General features: G+C 35.4%; 1 protein-coding gene across 4 annotated transcripts in view; it reads right to left on the bottom strand.

The window, feature by feature from the left end:
• Positions 1 to 857: 857 nt before the first annotated feature.
• GMCL1 (germ cell-less 1, spermatogenesis associated) overlaps positions 858 to 21806 on the bottom strand; it is a 52001-nt gene continuing 31052 nt past the window's right edge. For 2 of the 4 annotated variants that reach the window (XM_055399650.2, XM_055399647.2), the window contains 6 exons: positions 20524 to 20593; positions 20086 to 20142; positions 16000 to 16075; positions 10961 to 11106; positions 8838 to 8925; positions 858 to 2456 (listed from right to left, as the gene is read on the bottom strand). In XM_055399650.2, coding sequence (XP_055255625.1) covers positions 2328 to 2456; positions 8838 to 8925; positions 10961 to 11106; positions 16000 to 16075; positions 20086 to 20142; positions 20524 to 20593 — 566 coding nt within the window. In that variant the 3' untranslated portion in view covers positions 858 to 2327. The remainder of the gene's footprint in view (positions 2457 to 8837; positions 8926 to 10960; positions 11107 to 15999; positions 16076 to 20085; positions 20143 to 20523; positions 20594 to 21806) is intronic. The other 2 variants (XM_055399651.2, XM_055399649.2) reach the window with 1 other exon arrangement.

A 21806-nucleotide genomic window follows, 5' to 3' on the forward strand; every position in this document is an offset into this window, starting at 1 on the left:
AGTGTGACTGAGGAAGTAAATTTTAAATTCTATTTATTTTTAATTAGCTTAGATAGCCACAGTGACTCTGGTGACCCTATTTTTACATCTGATGTTGAAATTTGCTTATTAATGATGGCAATCAATCCTCTTTAAAGACTGTGAAATGTGATACAATGTTGGATACTAAATGCCTGGTAAAAAACCAGTGACTACCACTAATCATTTAATTTTGCCTACCTTGCTAAGTTTAAGGACCTCTTCTTTACTGATAGCCAAGTAAAAATAATTATTAGTTGGCTAAATATTGTTTTCAAGCCCTTGCAGCTTAAAAAAAGACTTGGCAAAGGTTATAAGGCAAAAGGTAACCAACACAAAAATCTTCATGTATATTAGTTTATATAAGACTTCAGCTGACACTTAATACTTTAAAATATTCCAATTAAAAAGAATGAAAAGTATGCAAAGTATTTGGTAAGAAAACAAAAGTGGATCTTTACTATCAGTGTGGAGTGCTAGCTGACAATTACTGGTTTCTCCAGTGAGAATACAACTTACTTGTGACTGAAGAAATAATTATTTTGTTTGTAAGCAATTTGGCTAGGAAACAAACAAGGGACAGGAACCATATATAATTCCAACTTGACTCATACAAGTGAAATGAAATAATTTTACTAATATACTCAAACTTTAATTATCTTTACTCCCAAGATTTGTAAAAATTCAGTTATTTAAATAATTTGATTTAAATTCGGTATTTATATTTTTAATATGTAAGGGTAAGGAATCTCTGATGTTACAATAAGACAGGAAAAAAACAAAAGCATCTCATGAAAGAGATATAGCCAAATACAAAAACAAGAAATATAGTCTCTTGATACAGCCAAATTATTGTATTAAAACCATTCAAAGTACAGTTCTAGGGGTGGAGGTAGAGAAGGCATTTAAAAGCTTCCTTTAAATTCATCATGAGGATTCATTTTGAAAGGACAAAAGTGATTTATGAGTCTATGGACATATTGCTAGGGAATAAAAACTAGCAATTAGTTCTAAAAGTTAAATCTAACTAGAAAAAAATCGAACTTCGAAAAAAAATTCTGGTTTCAACTAAGTTATTTTTTTGGTTCATTTTATATGTTATTTATTCTTTCTCCAAATGGATATTTTTATTTGTACAGGTACAAAAAAGTAATTCCCATTTTTCTTAAAAGATACTAAAAATATATATTAACCACAAAAGTACTCACTTTGACTGGAAAGATGATGAGCATGGCTATTTTCAAAATAGTGGTAAATGCAAGAACCAAACATATATAATCATGAAAAATGTACATCTCATTTTTGACAAAAATAAATTCTATTTATACATTAATGCTTTATTATCAGCTTCTATATGATATCCTCCGACCTTATTTACATTTACTATGAGATTTCTAATATTATGTGTAACTCAAAGGCACTCAATTTGGAGATTATAAAAAGTCCTGAGCTTAAGTAGGAAACAGGATTCCCAACTAAAATTTGAAAATAAATAATTCAAAGATCACAGTATATGAAAATGTTTAAAGTATATTTGGTACATAAATAATCTGTGACCTAATAATAAAGTTGTACAGAATGTCAAAGAAAAGACCGTAAAAGGCAAAGGAATATCCTCAGAATCAAACTAATTTTCTTCCCCTATTCAAGATCATTTGAAAGCCTGAAGCTGATTTTTTTCCTGTTAAAATTCTAGGAAAGCAAAATAAAAAAGCATGAAAATGCTTAAGTTAAATAAAAGTTCCTCAGTTCAGTCTTCAAAACCATGAAAAAAAATTTAATGATTAATAACATATATAGACTGGAAGAATATCTGACTAGTAGGAGGAATCATAAAGAGCAGTTGAAAAAAAATTAAGGACAGTTTTAAATATACCAATTGAAAGAGCATTTATAATTGGCCAGATTATTCCTTTAGCATTCTTTTAGTCAAATAAAAATGAAACTAACAGATAACTGAGGTTCACTAACATTAAGTGGGATCAAAGTTCAAGCTGAAAACTGACTCTAAGTATGGTTGCAGAGAAATGTGAAATTTACCTACAGCAATTTTCTACTGATGCTAAATTAAAAAGCATGAGTTGATATCTTTATTAGCAAATGGTTTGACAGATATTCTCTTGGCTTTAAAATGCTTTTCCATATATGCATAGAAATGTAACGAGGATAAGAATAGTCTTCTGTATTATCTGTAGTTTGTAAGGCCTTTGTCATTGTTAGTCACCTTAGATGTGAATATCTGCAGGGCCGTTCAATTAAAGCTGGCCAAAAAGTTTTCAAAGTGCTACTGTTTCCAACTGGTGAGATCTTCAGTTTTCTGGATTTTCTGGATGATGACTATTTTCAGTTCTTTTTTCTGGCGATATATACAGGAAGTTACAGCAGATATATAAAGGGAAGATCAGAAGCCTGCTGTCCAAGTTCATCACTACTTGTTCCTATAAAACAAATTTGTTACTTTAATGATAATAGTAGTAGTATAAAAATAAAACACAGAACCAAATTGTTGAATTGAATGAACTGAAGGTTAGTTATGGTGGTTAAAAGTTTGCATCTTGAATCTGACAGTCACTGTTCAAATCTCAAGACTTCCACCCACTAGCTTTGTGACCTCGGGCAAGTCACTGACTTTATCAACTGCAGCTTCCTCACTGTAAAAGGGGAGAATAACCACTCCATAGGATTATACTAGGATTAAATGAGACAATGCACATAGAGGGCTCAGCAAATTCAGCTATATATTAAGTAACCAATAACAGTAGTTATTTTCATTACTGGAAAATTTCTATCAAGTACCTACATATTTTATGAACAGATACGGCCCAGAAATACAGAGACTTCTCATTTGGCTTCTATGTCTGATGGTCTTTATGTACAGAAAATACTCGATGGGAGTCATTATTGTCACCAATAAGCATGGCTCCTTCCCACTCTTGTCTAAGATTTCCCACCATCTCTAATGCAAACAAGTGATTTGTCTCTTGGAACCTAAACTACATTACCATGTAAAATCCATTTCAAGTTCAGTTACATCAATACACATGAGAGCAACCTGAGATTCCAGAGACAGGAGTTGATACTACACCTGAGAGCTATAAATATAACCCTCACTCACTCATGCTACAGATCTCTGGAACCGTTTACCAGCAGGTTTCTGTGAAAAGAATAAATCCTTAGAGTATAAGCAGTAGCCCTGAAATGGGAACTCCTCTATTTTTTCAATAGTTGGATATATTCTCTGAACTAATATGCATTTGTTTCATCTTTATACATTCTGGAGAATATACTTTTTTAAAAAAGAATTAAAAAATTATTTATTTTTGACTGTGCTGGGTCTTTGTTTCTGTGTGTTGACTTTCTCTAGTTGTGGTGAGTTGGAGCTACTCCTCATTGTAGTACACAGGCTCTAGGCGAGTGGTCTTCAGTAGTTGCAGCTCCCAGGCTCAGCAGTTGTGGCTTACAGGCTCTAGACTATGGGTTCAGTAGGTGTGGTTCTGTTCCGTTCTGTCGCTCAGTCGTGTCCGACTCTTTGCGACCCCGTGGACTGTAGCATACCAGGCTGCTCCGTCCATGGGATTCTCCAGGCAAGAATACTGGAGTGGGTTACCGTTTCCTTCTCCAGGGGATCTTCCCGACCCAGGGATCGAACCCGGGTCTCCCGCACTGGAGGCAGACGTTTTAACCTCTGAGCCACCAGGGAAGCCCCCAGTAGGTGTGGTACACGGGCTTAATTACCTGCAGCACAGAGAATCTTCCCAGACCAGGAATCAAACTCATGTCCCCTGCACTGGCAGGCAGATTCTTATCCAGTGTACCACCAAGGAAGTCCCTGAAGAATATACTTTTAAAATACTCTTTAAATCTAGAATTTTATATTATTTACTGAAGCATGTGTTCTTACAATGAAGAGGGACTAAAATTGGAACATTTGAGTGACAGACAAAGGCTCAACTAGATACACCTGTGTTGGGAGAGCAGAAAGATGAATTTGGATAAAGAAGGGAGGGAACAGAAATGTTACACACACACACATTATAGCCTCCAAAATGGGCAAAGTGGTATTTTGTTGTTTAAGTGAACAAAATGGATACGATGACAAGTCAGATGAGGCATCACCTGGGCTGACAGTGCAAACAGGGTTGGCAGAGAGCAAGCATGTCAAAGCACAGTTGACCTTCAGATGCTTAAGTCACCCTGGACTAGTCAACATCTGTAGTAGTAACCTGAGTCAAGGCAGATTTACTAAGTCTATTGAGGACAAAGGCTTTGATGATGTGTGTATCTGATGATAAAAGCAAGATTCTCTACCCACAACTCTTAAGAAAATTACCATTCTGGTATCTAATATAGTTAAGGTTGGTGGGGGAGAGTAGGTCAAAGACCCAATTCTGGGGAAAGAGAGCCATGCAGATATCACTTGGGGGCTGAACGGACATACCAATTTCTGACTATTACACTGTACTAATCCCCATTTCCCATCCATTAGACACCTAATTCTTGCTTTGTTAAAACCTTTAATGCCACCCGATGGCTCAGTTTATATTTATATGTGCACCTTTATCTTTAGAAAAGCTCCATTTTCCTTCTTCCACTATGGCATGGAAGCAGTGAAGTCCATACATCCTAGCATCAGACATAGTGGTTGTATCTTCCTAGCTTTCATCTGTTTCCAGACTGTTTTTTCTATCTTCTCTGCTTCTCTGAGGCTCATGTTACTTATTTCTACTATAGCTCTATTATTTCTAAATTCCAGAATCCTTAAGTCCAACTCCTGACTAGAAATCTTCACTTAAGACATAAAGCAACTCAAGCTGAAATCATCAGCTACTGAATACCACCTACTGTTTCCATTCTTTTTGGGCCATCAGTACTCTCATGCTTGCAACTGGTTTTGATTCCCCATCCTAGTTCTTAAATGCCTCACACTAGGTTACTTTTTTTGCCCACCCCTTAAATACCAATGTTCCCTAGGTTTCCATTCTGTCATATTCTCAACATAATTTCTTGCAGGTTGTTTGATCCAATCATTATTCCTAGCCCAGGCATTGCTAATAAACTCTAGACCCATTTATCCACCAGTGTACTGATTTTTACCTCGGTGCCCTCAAATCAAATATGTTTTAAACAGAATTCATCATCTCTTTATCCCCACGACATGTTCATTTTCCTTCCTATAATTCAAATATAAGGGAAAAAAGTTGCCCAAGTCAGAAAGCCAGGCACTATCTCTGACTACTTTCTTCCTCACCTTCACACACACTTAAGTATCAAATTCTACCAAGTGCACCCCTTAATTTTGAGAACCCATCAACATCTCTTCACCCCATTACTATCCTCAAGTTGAGGTTCTTGTCGTTTCCAATCTGGGTCAGAAAGCATATTTTTTTTAATTGGATATTGGTTTATTTTTTTAAAGGGTCTTTACTGAGGTATAAACATACAAGTTACATAAAATATACAATAAGTTCTACTACATGTATATACACTTGAGAAACCAGCATACTCAAGATAATAGACATATCCATCCCCCTCAAAGTGTCCTTAGGTACCCGATGCTTCCTCCACCTTCTGGAAACCAACTGCCTGCTTCTGTTTCATAGTCTGCCTTTTCTAGAGTTTTAAATAAAAAGAATCATACAGAATGTACTCTTTTTTGTCTCACTTCTTGCATTTAGCCTAATTATTTCATCCATGTTATTGTGTGTACCAGTAATTCATGCCTTGTTTACTGCTGATAATTTGGATTATAGCAATAGTTTCTGAACTGTCTTCCTGCCATTATCACGCCTCTAAGCTCAAAATGGATTATACAGAACTAAATGTAAGATCAGAAACCATAAAATTCTTAGAGGAAAACACTGGCAGAACATTGTATAAAACATAAAATCACAGCAAAGTCCTCTATGACCCACCTCCCAGAGTAATGGAAATAAAAACAAAAATAAACAAGTGAGACCTAATTAAACTTAAAAGCTTTTGCATGGCAAAGGAGACTATATAAACAAAGTGGGAAGACAATCTTCAGAATGGAAGAAAATAACAGCAAATGAAACAATTGACAAAGGATTAATTTCCAAAATATACAAGGAGCTCATAAAACTGAACACCAGAAAAACAAACAACCCAATCAAAAAGTGGGCAAAAGACCTAAACAGACATTTCTCCAAAGACATACAGATGGCTAATAAACACATGAAAAAATACTCAACATCACTCATTAGAGAAATGCAAATCAAAACTACAATTAGTTATCACCTCACACTGGTTAGAATGGCCAACATCAAACAACAAATACTAGAGAGGGTGTGGAGAAAAGGGAACCCTTTTGCACTGTTGGTGGGAATGTAAATTGATACAGCCACAATGGAAGACAGTATGAAGATCCCTCAAAAAACTAGGAGTAGAACTACCATATGAACCAGCAATCCCACTACTTGGCATATACACTGAGGAGATGAAAATGGAAAAAGGCACATACACCTCAATGTTCACTGAAGCACTATATATGACAGCTAGGACATGAAAGCAACCTAGATGCCCATCATCAGATGAATGGATAAAGAAACTGTGGTACATACATACAATGGACTATGACTCAGCCATAAAAGGAGTGCATCTGAGTCAGTTCTAAAATGAGGCGGATGAACCTAGAGCCTATTATACAGAGTGAAGTAAGTCAGAAAGAGAAGTATCATGTATTAACCCATATATACGGAGAAAGATGGTACTGAGGAACCTATTTATAGGGCAACAATGGAGATGCAGACTTACGGACACGGTCAGTGGGGGAGGAAGGAGAGGGTGGGACAAATGGAGAGGGTGGGACAGATGGAGAGAGTAACATGGAGGCATATACACTACCATGTGTAAAATAGACAGCCAATGGAAATTAGCTGTATGACTCGGGGAGCTCAAACCAGGACTCTGTAACAACCTAGAGGGGTGGGAGGTGGGAGGGAGGTTAGAGAGGGAGGAGACACACGCATACCTATGGCTGACTCATCCTGATGTATGGCAGAGGCCAACACAATATTGTGAAACAATTTTCCTTCAATTAAAAATAAGTTAAAAAAACCCCACAAACTACAGGACAAAAAAAAATGATGTTGCACATATACATTTATTGACAAGAAAAGCTACATACAACAAAGTGGAAAAAAAGCAGGTTACAAAGTAGTTTAACTGTAAGATAAAATTCTGGAAAAAGAAGATAGGAGATGAAAAAAGTGTCATCTCTCAGAGAACCATGTATGATTTTTTTCCTGTTTATTTTTATTTTCTATAACAAACCTCCATAAGCTACATAAAATACATATATGCAACTCCCATAGCTCTCTACAGATCTCAGGAAAAAGTTCAAACTCAATCCATAGCCTATCATGCCCTGCTCTACTCCTTCTGATCTCATCCTCTTTCAAACCTCTCAGTTCCTTGAAAGACCCGTAAGATCCCTGGGCTCCATCTGAGGATTGGTTCAGGTATCCATTCACTTTCCAGAAGAGGCTTTCCTGAGCTGTCCCTCACCACTCCCCAACACCAGAGTAAAGGTTAGAGATACCTCCCTCAATATTACACTCTTTGAGCCCATCTCTCTTGTGCTACTCAGATTTATAACACAAGCTTCTCTTCACTTCCTCCACTCCTAGCATAAAACCTAGCCATGTAACAGGGACGCAAATGTTTGCTGAATGAACAAATCAAGGAACACTAGGAATACAACTATCTTGGCCTGGTGATTTTTAATTAAGTCTCTGGCTGCTTTGGGCCATGACAGTGTTTTTTTCTAAGGAAGTTCTAAGTTGAAGGTAAAGACAGACAATGTTCATGCAGCTCCAGAGGGTGTGAGAGAGACCAGTAGAGAATTTCAGTGGAGGCCGATTTGAACTTATGTATCTACCTTGTCATTTACTACCTCACATGACAGAGTCAGCTTTTCATCCCTAAGAGTTCTAAAAGTGGTTAGAGACCCTCCATAAGAATGCTGTTAAAGAAGTTCTCATACAAGGCAGGGAGGTCAGAACTATCACTTCCAAGGCTGCTCCATGCAATGCTAAATTCCGATAATTCTATGATAGGCTCTTCAGTCTGAGGAAAACTGCTAACTTCTTTGTGTGTGTGTTTTGCTTTTTATTTTCTATTTTTTTCTTTCAAAACTGCTAAATTCTAATAATTGATGTAAACTATAGGCTCCAAACCCTTTATAAACACAGTATGTCCTTTGAAATGATGGTTAGCTTTACTAGAAACAAACTTCCTTGATTTTTAACAGCTCATTTTATTTTTTGAAACTGGTTTACTTTTGCATCATGACATTTTCAAACTTATACATGCATGTGATTTATGAAGAAACAAATGGTCTTAGAGATAATTTTAGGAATACTGTAGATGTCTGTCATTTTAGAAACCCACTGTTCTAGCAGATTACGTTCTCTTATAAATCTAGGATCTATGGAAACTTAGAAGATTGTTTTTAAGGTCTCTGTTATTAATGTATAAATAAATGCAATAATGAACACGATGGAGAAAACAAGAGTCATAACTTTTTGAAGATCGTGTTCAGGATGAATAATTATTTCTGTACTGTCAACTTTTCCCTGCCCCTCAAGTCAAATTGTGTTTCCTTCTTTTTTGTCTTAGTTACACTTGTGCTAGAAGGGAGTAAACTTTGAATGAGTAAACGTGGCACTTCCATCTTTACCTTCAAAAAACTCTCAAACCAATCTTTAAATCAAATATTAAAATCTTCTTAAGCATTTTTGAAAAGGAGTCAAAAGACAAATACTATAATAAAAAATTAACAGAAAAGTAATTAGACATACCTGGTCCTTTTCAAGTGTAAGTATTTGATAGCCAGTTGTTCTACTGCATATTAGTTTTCCACTGCTATCAAAAGAGGCCAAACGTAATCTAGAATAAAAACACAAGCACAAAAATAATGATTTTTTAAAGTGCAGATTAAATAAGCCCTACCTTACTTTAATTTCTATTTTTTCTTCCATATTCTTTTATTTTTAAATTTTTATCTACTTATTCTCTAGAAGTCTTTTATTTGATAATACTTTGCAGAGTTTTTTCAAACTATAAACTGATTCCATTTATATTTTTAAGCTTGTGCTATTATATATATCTGGGATATAAAAATTTATGTTATGCCTTTTTATTGTGATAAAATAGACATAAAACTTATCATTTTAACCAAGTGTATAGTTCTTGACACCAAACACATTTCACACTGGTCTGTTGTAGTTAATACCACCATCCATCCAGAACCTTTACTTCTTCTCCAAGTGAAACTCTGTACCCAGTTACATGAATTCCCCATTTCTACCTCAGCCCCTGACAATCACCATCCTATTTTCTGTCTCGATAAACCCGTCTACTCTCTGTACCTCATGTAAGTGGAATCATACAGCATATGAACTTTTATAACTGGCTTATTTCACTTAGCATAGTGTCTTCAACGTTCATGTTATAGCACATGTCAAAACTTCCCTCCACTTTAAGGCTGAATAATATTGTTTTAAGTATATGCCATGTTTTATCTGTCCATCTGTTGACACTTGGGTTGCATCGATCTTTTGACTTTCGTGAATAATGTTGCTATGCATACAAATATGTTTGAGTCCTTGGTTTCAATTCTCTGGGGGTAAATAACCAGAAGAGGAATTGCTGGGTGAGTGGTAATTCTATTTTTAATTTTTTGAGGAAATGCCATACCATTTTCCAGAGTTTGCACCATTTTAACATTCCTAAATTTCTCCACATCTTCATCAACACTTTTGTTTTTGATATTAGCCATCCTAAGAGATGTGAGGTGATGTCTCACTGTGGTTTTGATATGCATTTTCCTAATGATTAGTGATGCTGAGCATCTTTTCACGTGCTTATTGGTCATTTGTACATTTTCTTTGGAGAAATATTTAAGTTCTTTGCCCATTTTTGAATCAGTCTTTTGTTGTTGTTGTGGAATTTAGATGTTCTCTATGTATTCCGGATATTCATCAGATATATGGTTAGCAAATATGTTTTTCCTATTCCACGGATTACCTTTTCACTTTGTTAAGTGTCCTTTGACACGTGATTTAATTTTGATAAGTTCAACATTTTTTTTTTGTTATTGTTGCCTGTGTTTTGGTATATTGAAGAAATCACTGTCAAATTTAGTATCAAAAAGCTTTCTTCCTGTTTTCCTTCAAGAGTTATTTTACTGTTTTGGCTCGTATGTTTAGGTCTTTGATTCATTTTACTTTTGTGTATGATGTAACATAAATACGACTTCCCAGGTGGCACAGTGGTAAAGAATCTGCCTGCCAATGCAGGAGATAAGAGTTTGATCCTTGGTATGGGAAGATCACCTAGAGAAGAAAATGGCAACCCACTCCAGTATTCTTGCCTGGAAAATTCCACAGAGAAGCCTTGCTTTCTACAATCTGTGGGGCCACAAAGAGTCGGACGTGTCTAAGCATACACACACACAAGGTAAACACAAATCCAGGACTTTTAAATAATCTGTTCAATAAGCTATTTTCCAATTTGTCAGCATCCTCTCCAGAAAAATATTGCCAGCTCAACTATCAGGCAAAGTTGGACATCGAAATCCTATAGATAGTTAAGGATAATATGAGATGTGTTTTCCTATAAAAGTACCTTGTTATATTTCCAGTTTGGACCTTTTAGGATTAGCAGCAAGGCAATAGCTTTAAGCCCAGTATCAACCCTGTATCATTTATATTTTAACACATTCTTTCTTCCTGATATATTAGATCTAGGTTTTATACTTTTTATTATTAATACACTTTATAGGAATGGAGCCTTATCATTTCCTTCCCGTTTCATTGTATATTACCAAAGTTCTACCACTGTTGGTATAAATTATGGTTTTATTTCATTTTTATAGTTCTTCTGGAGTGAGGAAGAGTAGGGTGGGAAAACTTCATCCTACCTAAATGCTATGCTCCTTCGAGGCTGTAAACTGACAGATCCACTACATGGCTGATTCAGTGTATTGCGTTTGAAAATGATGTATCGATTGGTGTAAGTTACAAGCAGGTCAAAGCCGAAGTTAAAACCTGTCCACCGCCAGCAGTACTGAAATACAAAGGAGAAGGATTTACTTCAGTTTATCATATTAGCAAGTCAAAAATTAAAAGATCAAAATGTCTTTTCTTTTTTAAATTCATTTCAAATATTCCTGTATCATGGTTTCCTAATTTTGTCAGTGCCTTAAGACTTACCACACAGAATATATCTGTGAGACATATAAAAGGTTTACTACACAGACATGGTATATATCAAAGCCAGCAAAAGCAGCCTTTATGATCATTATTCCTTAAGGTACTTTCTTAATATTGTCTCTTTATGATCTATTTCATCAACTCGCCACACTGTAATTTTATCGTAACTAATATGGCTTTTTACTACAATTCTAAGGAGGTATATAGTTTAGGAAACTAGGAGTCTAGATAAAGGTAGTAAAAAACCATTAAAATTTCTCCTGCTTTAAAAATACTCTGAAATACCTTAAGTGATACCTTGTGTGATCTCTCTTACATGTAAAATCTAAAAAAAAAAAAAATATGTATTAAAAAACCCCTAAGTTCACAGTTACAGAGAACAGCTTGGTAGTTGCGAGAGGCAAGGGGTAGGAATAAGAGAAATGAATGAATGCTGCTTTCTTTAAAAAAAAGTTTATATTAAATTTTAAAAATACTCTAAACTAACCAACAGAATCAGCAACTGAGTTATTTTAAATACCATCGTGAGGGACTTCCCTAGTGGCTCAGTGGTAAAGAATCCGCCTGCCAATGCAGGAGACACAGGTTTAGACCCCTGACCCAGGAAGATCCCACATGCTGTGGAGCAACTAAGCTTGTGCGCCACAGCTATTAAGCCTGTGCTCTAGAACCTCGGAACTGTAACCACTCAAGTCTGCGTGCTCTTAGAGCCCGTGCTCTGCAACAAGAGAAGCCACTGCAATGAGAAGCCCAGGCACCACAACCAGAGAAAAAGCCCACAGAGCAACAAAGACCTTAGTGTAACCAAAAAATAAATAAAACCATCGTGAGGCTCACAAGTTTGTTTATTCTATCAAATAATAGTTAACAAGACACAATATATTAAGTAAAGTGGCATGCTATAATGAAGTTGAAGTTAGGGCTTTGAGTGCTTGGCTGACACTATGAATTACAACATTAAATCAATAGTTCATTGATTATTTATTGAGCACATATTTTGTGCCAGGTACTGCTCTAGGCACTGAAGAAATGGCAGTAAATAAGTTTTAGTCCTAGTAAATCTATATTTTAATACATGTATGTTTGTGTGGAGGAGGACAGAATGTAATTCCAGCAGAGCATGACAGGGCAGAGGATGGGGGCTGGCAGCTGGAGAGCCTACTGGTTCAGGCAGGTGGTCAGGGAATGTCTAAGGAGATGCTACATGACTAGAGCCCTGAGTCAAATAGGGAGGGACCAGTTAAATATCTGGGAAAAAGTGACTCAGATAAAGGGAACAATGAGTCCAAAGCTCTGGAGGAAAAAATGTGCTTGGCTTATCTGAAGAACAGCAAAAAGGGCTATGTGGCTAGGGTAATAACTGAGGGGGATAGAAGCTGGAGATGAGTTCAGAGAGCCAGTCAGGGGCCGGAGAATATAGGGCCCAGTGTCCACAGCAGAGAAGAGTTTGGATTTCTTCTAAGTGTGACAAAAATCTAATGGAAAATTTTAGAGAAGGAGGTAACATGATATAACTTGAGTTTTAAAAAGATGATTTTGGCTATTGTGTGGAAAACAGAAAGTACAACAAGAGTAAAAACAGGGAGAGCAGTTAGGAAGCTACAATACGGTCCAGGCAAGGGGTAATGGTGACTTGGATCTGGGTCACAGTGGAAGACAGGGCAAGTATATTTTGAAGCTATATATTTAAAGGAACTTCTTACAGACAACAGGTGTGGAATGAAAGAAAGAAGAATCCAAAGTTTGGAGCTTATACAATGAATGAACAAAGGGGCTATTTATGGGTTGGAGAATACCTGGAAAGGAGGAGTCTGGGAATGAAAATCAGAATTTAGCTGGGCCCATTGCTAGGAGGGATTGGGGGTGGGGGGAGACGGGGACGACAGAGAATGAGATGGCTGGATGGCATCACCGACTCGATGGACATGAGTTTGAGTGAACTCCGGGAGTTGGTGATGGACAGGGAGGCCTGGCGTGCTGTGGTTCATGGGGTTGCAAAGAGTCGGACACGACTGAGCGACTGAACTGAACTGATTCTATTTGAGATGCTATTAGGATTCTAAGAAAGATGTCATGTGAGAAACTGGATACAGGAGTTAGAAATTAGTGTTAAGTCATAGGACTAGAGATCACTTAGGAGCCAGCCAAAGAGCAAAGACAAGGAAGAAGTCCAAGTACTGATCCTCCATCCTCCAGTCATATCAATATTTGTTGAGAAAGAGAAGGATCTAGCAAAGACTTAGAGGAAGCAGCCAATTAAGTAGAATGAAAACCAGCACAGCGTGCTCTCCTGGAAGTCACAGAGAAAATCTCCAAGGAGTGAGTGAGCAGATGGGTCATGCTGCCAAGAACTTTCAGAAGACTAAAAACTACTTGATTTGGTAATGCAGCAATCAGTGGTGATAGTGGCATGGCAGTTTCACTTGAGTTTACTGGAGTAAATGAATTGGAATGGAGATAGGCAACTTTTTTCAATGAGTTTTGCTTAAAAATGGTGCAGGGAAATGGTGTGGGAGCTAGAGTGGAATGTGGGTCAGGGAATGGTTTAAGATAGGTGATGCTGTAGCATATTATGCTAAATCAGAATGATGTAGAAGAGAAAACTGACGATGCAGGAGAGGGAGGTGATGACTGTATGAACAAACCTTCTGAATATGTGAGAAGGATGGGGTCGTTACAGGAGGAGGGGATGGACTAGGACAGAAACAGACAGTTCATCCATTCTGATGAAAGTACGACACATGGCTACAGATGCAGGCAGACTGGTAGTATTTGGTAGAAGGTGCACAGATTCTCTTCCTATTGCTTTTATTTTCGGAATCAAGAAAGAAGCAACGCCACTGGATAAGAATAAGGGTGGCAGCAGTGCCCTTGAGAGGTATGAGAGTTATTTACTCCAAGTGTGGGAAGATAAGTTCACTAGGGAGACGCAAGGATCACACAGCATTAAGACCTGCTTGAAGTTTACAGTTACAAACAAAACCTGCTGGGGTATATTTGGTGTTTTTCCTTAGTTGAATTCATTTGTATGGAAGCAGGCATGGAAAGCAGGGGTTTCCCTGGCAGCTCAGTGGGAAAGAATCTGCCACTCCAATATTCTTGCCTGGGAAATCCCATGGATTAGAAGAACTTAGCAGGTTATAGTCCATTGGGTCTCAAATGAGTCAGACATGACTTAGCGACTAAACAACAATAATTGGCATGGAGAGCATGGAAAGGAGGGATTTAACAAGAACTGAGGACTAGCCAGGTGAATTTGACAGAATGAAAAAGGGAAAAGAGAAATTAAGAGTATAAGCCAGGGACCAATTTCAAGACGTAACATAAAATTTAAGTCAAGTAAAGAAAGAGATAGGGATGTGGTGAGAAGGTAACTGGAAAAAGTAAGAACACTGTAATGTACATTCCAGTGGGGTTAGAAAGATGTTGGGAGGTCAAATACTAGAGGGAGAGCACTATAAAGATATACTCTGCAAACGGTGTGCTTAAAATGGAGATTTTGAAGGGGGTGTATGAATCAGGCATACAAAAATGGAGGATATGCTTACAGGAAATGGGTACCTGAGGTAGAGTGGAGTACAAGATCATGGAGGGAAGGAAGGTTCAGGAAAAGATACTAAAACCACTGAGACTGCTAAGAAGAGTAGGAAGAAAGAAAGCAAGCCAGCGAGCCCAGGGAGTGATGGCCATAGTCAGAGTAGTGAGTGGTGAAGAAGTATGCTTGTCAAAGGAGATATCATTCAATTATGATGAGGGTGGAACAAGCTCTGGGAGCAGCAACTAGGATGACTAAGGAATAAAGAAGATACTATTTCTCGTTCATATTCTCATCATTTATCACACCTGTTAACACAAACATAAAATAATAAATCTTTAAAAACTGGGAAGTTAAAATGAGGGAAAATCTGGGAGAAAAATAACCAAATGGTTATCTAAATTAGGCTGGTGATCTGTTTCACATAAGATAATATAGATCACCAGTCCAGGTTTGATGCATGAGACAGGGTGCTCAGGGCTGGTGCACTGGGATGACCCTGAGGGATGGGATGGGGAGGGATGTGGGAGGGGGGTTCAGGATGGGGAACACATAGAAATAAAACATTTAAAAAATAATAATAATAAAAAGAAAAACAAATTAGGCTGATATTTTTTTAAAGATAAAAATTACAATTAGGATAGAGTTTTTAAAAAATGTAGTTCATGTCTCCTTAATGGCTGTAAAATCAATTTAATGAATCACACTCAGTTTTTAAAAATAAATTAAGTAGAAACAAAGCTTGGGACACAGCAGCTGTAAGCACTGTTTTGTAATACTTTTGTTTCCCTTATAAGCATTTGTACTGGGTGGTAATGAAAAACAATTCTTAATGTCGATGGCAATCAAATCGAAAGGTTTGAATGTCTTTGATCTAGGATTGTAACTGTAAAACAGAATCACTCTTCAGACTATGTAACAGCTCTCATTAAAGATATTAATAGATAAACTTCTTATTTATCTTAATTTCTGGATTAATGAGGGATCTTCTCATATCTCTTATCTAGATTCCAGAAGTTCAACAGTCTCATGAAAGGCTGACAAATCAGTCACCACTGAGCATGTAACTCCTTGCCCAGGAGATGATGCTACAGAAACTGAAACACAAAAAATTGGCTTGAGTTGTAACATGTATTATGACTGTTACTGAAAGCATATTTTGCACTGACAGTATAACAATTTGTATAAGACTATACAATTGACTATACTTACTTCACCATCTTTGGCAAGCTTTCTACCACACCTCATGCTATTTCCCTCTAGTTCTTCTTTATTAATTTCTTGAGGCCTAGAAATATACATAAAACATGAAATCTCATAGAAAATAATTGAAAAATAATTGTGAGTTCAAATCAACATGAAAAAATTGCAACTAGATTCAAAATTTTGGGGTATAAAGATCAAAATGCAGGGATTAAATCTAGCCCATTACCTTTGCTAAATAAAAAATTTTTAAATCTTTAGTGTTTCACTTATTGCCTTGACTTCTAGAACACTTTTACAAGAGCACAGTAAAACCAGAGAAGAGGTGGGGGAAATCTATGAGAAATTTTGCTTACTAAGGAAGAAAAATACTTAAAGTCTAACTATTAAATAAAATATATTAAAATCTACTTAGATGCAACTTGGTATCATCTATTATTATTGTTTCACACACAACCCATTTTTTAAGAGTAGAAAAACCAAGTTCAGCATTTAACAGAAAACTGCTGTAGAACTTTATCAATTAATCTTTACTTGGCCCTTTAAAAACCATAATCAACTAAGAGAAAGTGTTATTTCAGTATGAAATAATAAAATGACATTATTACTAGCTTAGAATTCCAAATGATAAAACTAATATAATATATTCATTCATATATAGCATTTATTAAGTACCAAGATACTGGGGCTATCATCATCTCATAAATATACTGAAACAAATACAACAAATAAAAATTAATTAAATGTAGATAAAATAAAACATGCCCTTGACATCTAAGAGTCCAGTCTAGTAGGGAACTAGACTTAAGTAATAATATAATAATGTGGAGAGAACTAATGTTAAGAGCATAAAGAAGGCACAGGTTTATTGCCTGGGGTTAGAGTGGGATCATCATGGAGAAGTATTATTTGTGCCTGAGAGGGAGTTTCTTGAGGAAGAGGTCAGGGATGACCTCTACGCAGAAGAAGACCATTCCAGGCAGAAGAACAGTAGGTAGAAAAGGACCAGAGCATGAAAGGATACCAAATGTCTGAAGAATGTAGTGCAGGCAGAACCTAAAATGAGCATGAGAGACAAAGCAAAAGGCATTTGGGACAGATTGCTGCTACACTAATATGAGTTTTAAGATGAGAGAGTTCCCATGTATTTTTTCCTGTTATTTTAAAATTTTTTCTTATGAAAAATTTAAAACCTGTAAAAGTAAACAGCATAATGAGCCAAATTTTTTTTACCATATAGGTTCAGTAATTTTGTTTTAGTTTTACTCTCAACCCACTTCTCCCCACACTCCTCCAACTGACTATTTCTGAGGTTGATCCTCTAGACACCATATCCTTTAATCTGTAAATAGTTCAGTATGTACTTCTTAAAGATAAGAACTTTCAAAAATATTGACACAGATTTATCACAACTGAAGCAATAATCCCTAACTAACCTCAAATGTCCCTGGTCCTGTTTAAGCAGGAAGTGAAATTATATTTCTACGTAGAAAGATAATCTTGTTGGCAATGAGGAAAAGAGTTTAGAAGAGGAGAACCCTGGAGGGAGACTTTACTACATTATAACCTAGAGTCCAGGGAGTACACTGTCTTTCTCATTTTACTGGCCCTGCAGTAGCAAAAAGATGCTCAGCATGTGTGGAATAGAGTGCTTCATTAGGGGCAATGCCACCATATACTTCCGAGGGCAAGAAAACCACTTATTCTAGTTCAGACTCTTAGGTAAGACTCTGTATTATAAACTCAAAAAGTGTATACGTGAGAGAAATCTTGAAAAAAAAAAAAAGAATATTCATCATATAAAAACTGAATATACAAAAGAAGTAGGTAGGATAGTTTATGAAATATTTCATACATTACAAAATTCTTCACATCCGAATTCCAATAAATAATTTACTTTCATTTTTTGGAGGGATTTTTCTTATTCCTATTTCAACTATCTTACTATATTTCTGCAAAGTAATTATGCTGTGAATACATCTGGGAGAAGATGAGGTATAAATTATAAGTAAATAGAAACTAAGAACCCTGGATAACAATCTTGTAATCATTATCATGAGTTTACAGAATCCTTTCACATACTCACTGTTTAGACATAAACACACTAAGTTATTATTTTAGTAAGTTTTCTGGTATATAAAAATAAATTAAAAGAGACTGGGGCAGGAAAAAAATTAAATGTAAAACCCTTTTATAAACTTACAGGTGGATTGTTTCTTCATACTGCCTATACCACGGAGCTAGTATAAAGATTAAACAATAAATGTGGAAGTACTTCTGTGACCTGCAGAGCACTACACACTGAAAGAACAGGTGATATGCTTCCTCTTAAAATGAAGACAGTACAGAAATATTTTGTAGAGGGGTCATGTGCTTTTGACGAAGGCAACTATATAACTGACCTTAGACTCAAGTCTTCAAAAAACCTATCACATTAGTGAAAATTTGACAATATTATGACAAATAAGAAAATTAGCTTTACCTATACATACATATGAAGATCATGCTTTATGAAAGTATTATTCCAAGTAACATTTCAATTAGGTTAAAAGAAAACTGTAACACTGAGACAAAGCACATAAATGATTCAATTTCACTAATAAAACAAATGACAATGCAAATACCCCATTATACTAATTGACCAGAAAGATAAATATTTACAATATTGACAGTTAAAGAAATATAAGAATAAAAGTTGATTACATGATCTTTTCTCTAACAGCTTGATTTTAATACTGTTACTGTTTTTTCAACATAAGGAGTCCATTTAAAAATTCATAGCAAAATCCACTCACCTATCATCAATTAATCTATAATAATGGAGGCAATAATATACAAAGGGGAAAAGATAGTCTCTTCAATAAGTGGTGTTGGGAAAGCTGGACAGTTACATGTAAATCAATGAAATAAGAACACTTCCTCACACTATATACCAAAAAAAAAAAATAGTTTATATACCTAAGTATAAAGACATGATAGCATAAAACTCCTAGAAAACAATAGGGAAAACATTCTCAGATATAACCCAAGCAATATTTTTTTAGATCAGTCTCCCATGGCAAAAGAAATGAAAGCAAAAATGAACAAATGGGAACTAATTAAAGTTAAAAGCTTTTGTACAACAAAGGAAACCATAAACAAAATGAAAAGACAACCGACTGAATGGGAAAAAATACTTTCAAATGATGCAACTTTCAAGGAATGTCAATATCCGTTACATACAAACAGCTTATACAACTCAAAAAGTAAATGAACAACTCAATCAAAAAGTGGGCAGAAGACCTAAATAGACAATTCTCTAAGGAAGAAATACAGACGGCCAATGGGCACGTGAAAATATGCTCAATATTGTTAATTATTAGAGAAATACAAATCAAAACTATAATGAGGTATACTCTCATACCAGTCAGAATGGCCATCATTAAAAAGTCTATAAATAATAAATCTGGAGAGGGTATGGAGAAAAGGGAATTTTCTTATACTATTAGTGGGAAATTAAATTGGTGCAGCTGCTATGAAAAAACGGTGTGGAGGCTCCTCAAAAAAAAAACTAGATTAGAGTCACCATATGATACAGCAATGCCATTCCCAGGCATATATCACAAAATGATGAAGACTCTAATTCAAAAGGATACATGCAACCTAGCACTATTTACAGTAGCCAAGACATCCAAGTAACCCCAAGTGCCCATCAACAGATGATTGTCTTAGAAAGATGTAGTGTATACACACACACACACACACAAATTTATAAAATGGAATATTACTCAGCCATAAAAAAGTATGAAACAATGCCATCTGCAGCAACATGGATGGATCTAGAGAATATTGTACTATGTGAAGTAAGTCAAAGACAAATTATCATATGATATCACTTGTATGTGGAATCTAAAAAAATAAAAATAATAATAAAAATGAATCTATACAAAAATATCCAACAAACTTACTTATAAAACAGAATCAGATTCACAGGCATAGAAAACAAACTTATGGTTACCAAAGGGGAAAGGGTTGGGGGGTAGGGATAAATTACGAGTGTGAGATTAACAGATACAAACAACTATACATAAAAACAGATAAGGAACAAGGATTTACCGTAGAGCCCAGGGAACTATATTCAACATCTTGTAATAGATTATGATGGAAAATAATCTGAAAATATATACATATATAACTGAATCTTTTTGATGTACACCTAAAACTAACACAATATCATAAAATCAACTAAATTCAGTGTAAAAAAAATTTTTTTTTATAATAAACAATGCTATGATGTACCATGGGGGCTTCCCCGGTGGCTCAGACAGTAAAGAATCTTACTGCAATGTGAGTTCCATCTCTGGGTCAGGAAGATCCCCTAGAGAAGGGTATGGCCACCCCACCCCAGTATTCTTGCCTGGAGAATTTCATGGACAGAGGAGGAGCCTGGCAGGCTACAGTCCATAGTGTCACAAGGAGTCAGACATGACTGAGCAACTAATACACATACACACACACACACACACACACACACACACGATACACTATACTTACCCCACCTCACTGTCTTGTTCTGCTCGGAGCATCGCCAGCCACTGCTGTTTATACACAGAAGATAGCCATTCTAAAATGTAAAAACAAATATAGTAAGAATATGGAAAAACAAAGGATTTAAAATTTTAAGATGTTGATAAAATGTTTACCATCTTAAAATTCAAATTTAAAATGGCAATAAGTAAAGCTGGTAATTTATATTTTATAAATATGCTACAATATATGGCCTCATGATCTTTAAAGTGGTAAATGTTATCTTCCTTTGCCTTAGGACAGACTCTACTTTAATCACATATATTTAAACCTTTAGTTAAAAGTATATTCTTACATTAATGGTTTTCTTTTCATAGCTCATACTAATTTTCATTTGAGAAACACCAAAAGTAGTATTTTCAGTGTTTACAAAAGCTTTAATAGAAAACTGAATAATGGAATGTTCCTGTACTGAATTATCTAAAAGCAATTCAATAATGAGAAGTAAACCATTTCTAAATTATTAGATGAATCAAGCACACTCAATAAATAATTCTTACACATAGGTTTAGATAACTATTATAATTAAAATTACTGTAAATGCAATATAATAGATGTTTTTCTTCAATAATAAGCATATTAATTTTTCTACAAAATGAGACTTTAGAAGCTGAGATTTTAATTATTTTACATAAAAACATGGACTTACTATAAAGATAAGTAGAACTGGCTTAGCACCATATTTATTTTTTGTTCTTATTTATTCCCAACTAAAAGGACAGTTTTTCTTATTTTTAAGTTAAGTGATTTGTCTATCTCTACCAAAAAGCATGGGGAAAACCCTAGTACAATTAAAATCTGGATTTTGACGTAATAATTCTCTACCTAATAAAGGTATCCAGATGATTTGCACTGATTTATTAGTGTCCTTCCTTAATATCCTCCATAAATATACTTTTGAGTGTTTCTTTCCTCAAAATAATATTGTTGCTATTATAAAAAATAACTGCTAAATATCTAGGTGACATACAATTCATCTTTAGTAGGTAAAGACTAACAGCAATGTTTATGTGACTCAGTATATCTACAAACATATTCAATATTACTTGCAATGTATTTGGATTTTTAAGTTTTGTTTTACTGTATTTTAGTTTTTAAAAAAACAGCTGATCCCTTCCCATTAAAATGATTTCTCAACTCACTACAGGTTATGCTTGTAGTTTGAAATTCACTGATCTAGAGAGAGAATATGGCTTTTTATGATTCACTTATAAAAAGGGAATGAAAAGGTTATACATTCACAAATATCA

Source organism: Moschus berezovskii, chromosome 11 (assembly GCF_049115385.1).
Source record: "Moschus berezovskii isolate FMDL1 chromosome 11, NW_MosBer_1.0, whole genome shotgun sequence".
In the NCBI taxonomy this organism is placed as follows: domain Eukaryota; kingdom Metazoa; phylum Chordata; class Mammalia; order Artiodactyla; family Moschidae; genus Moschus; species Moschus berezovskii.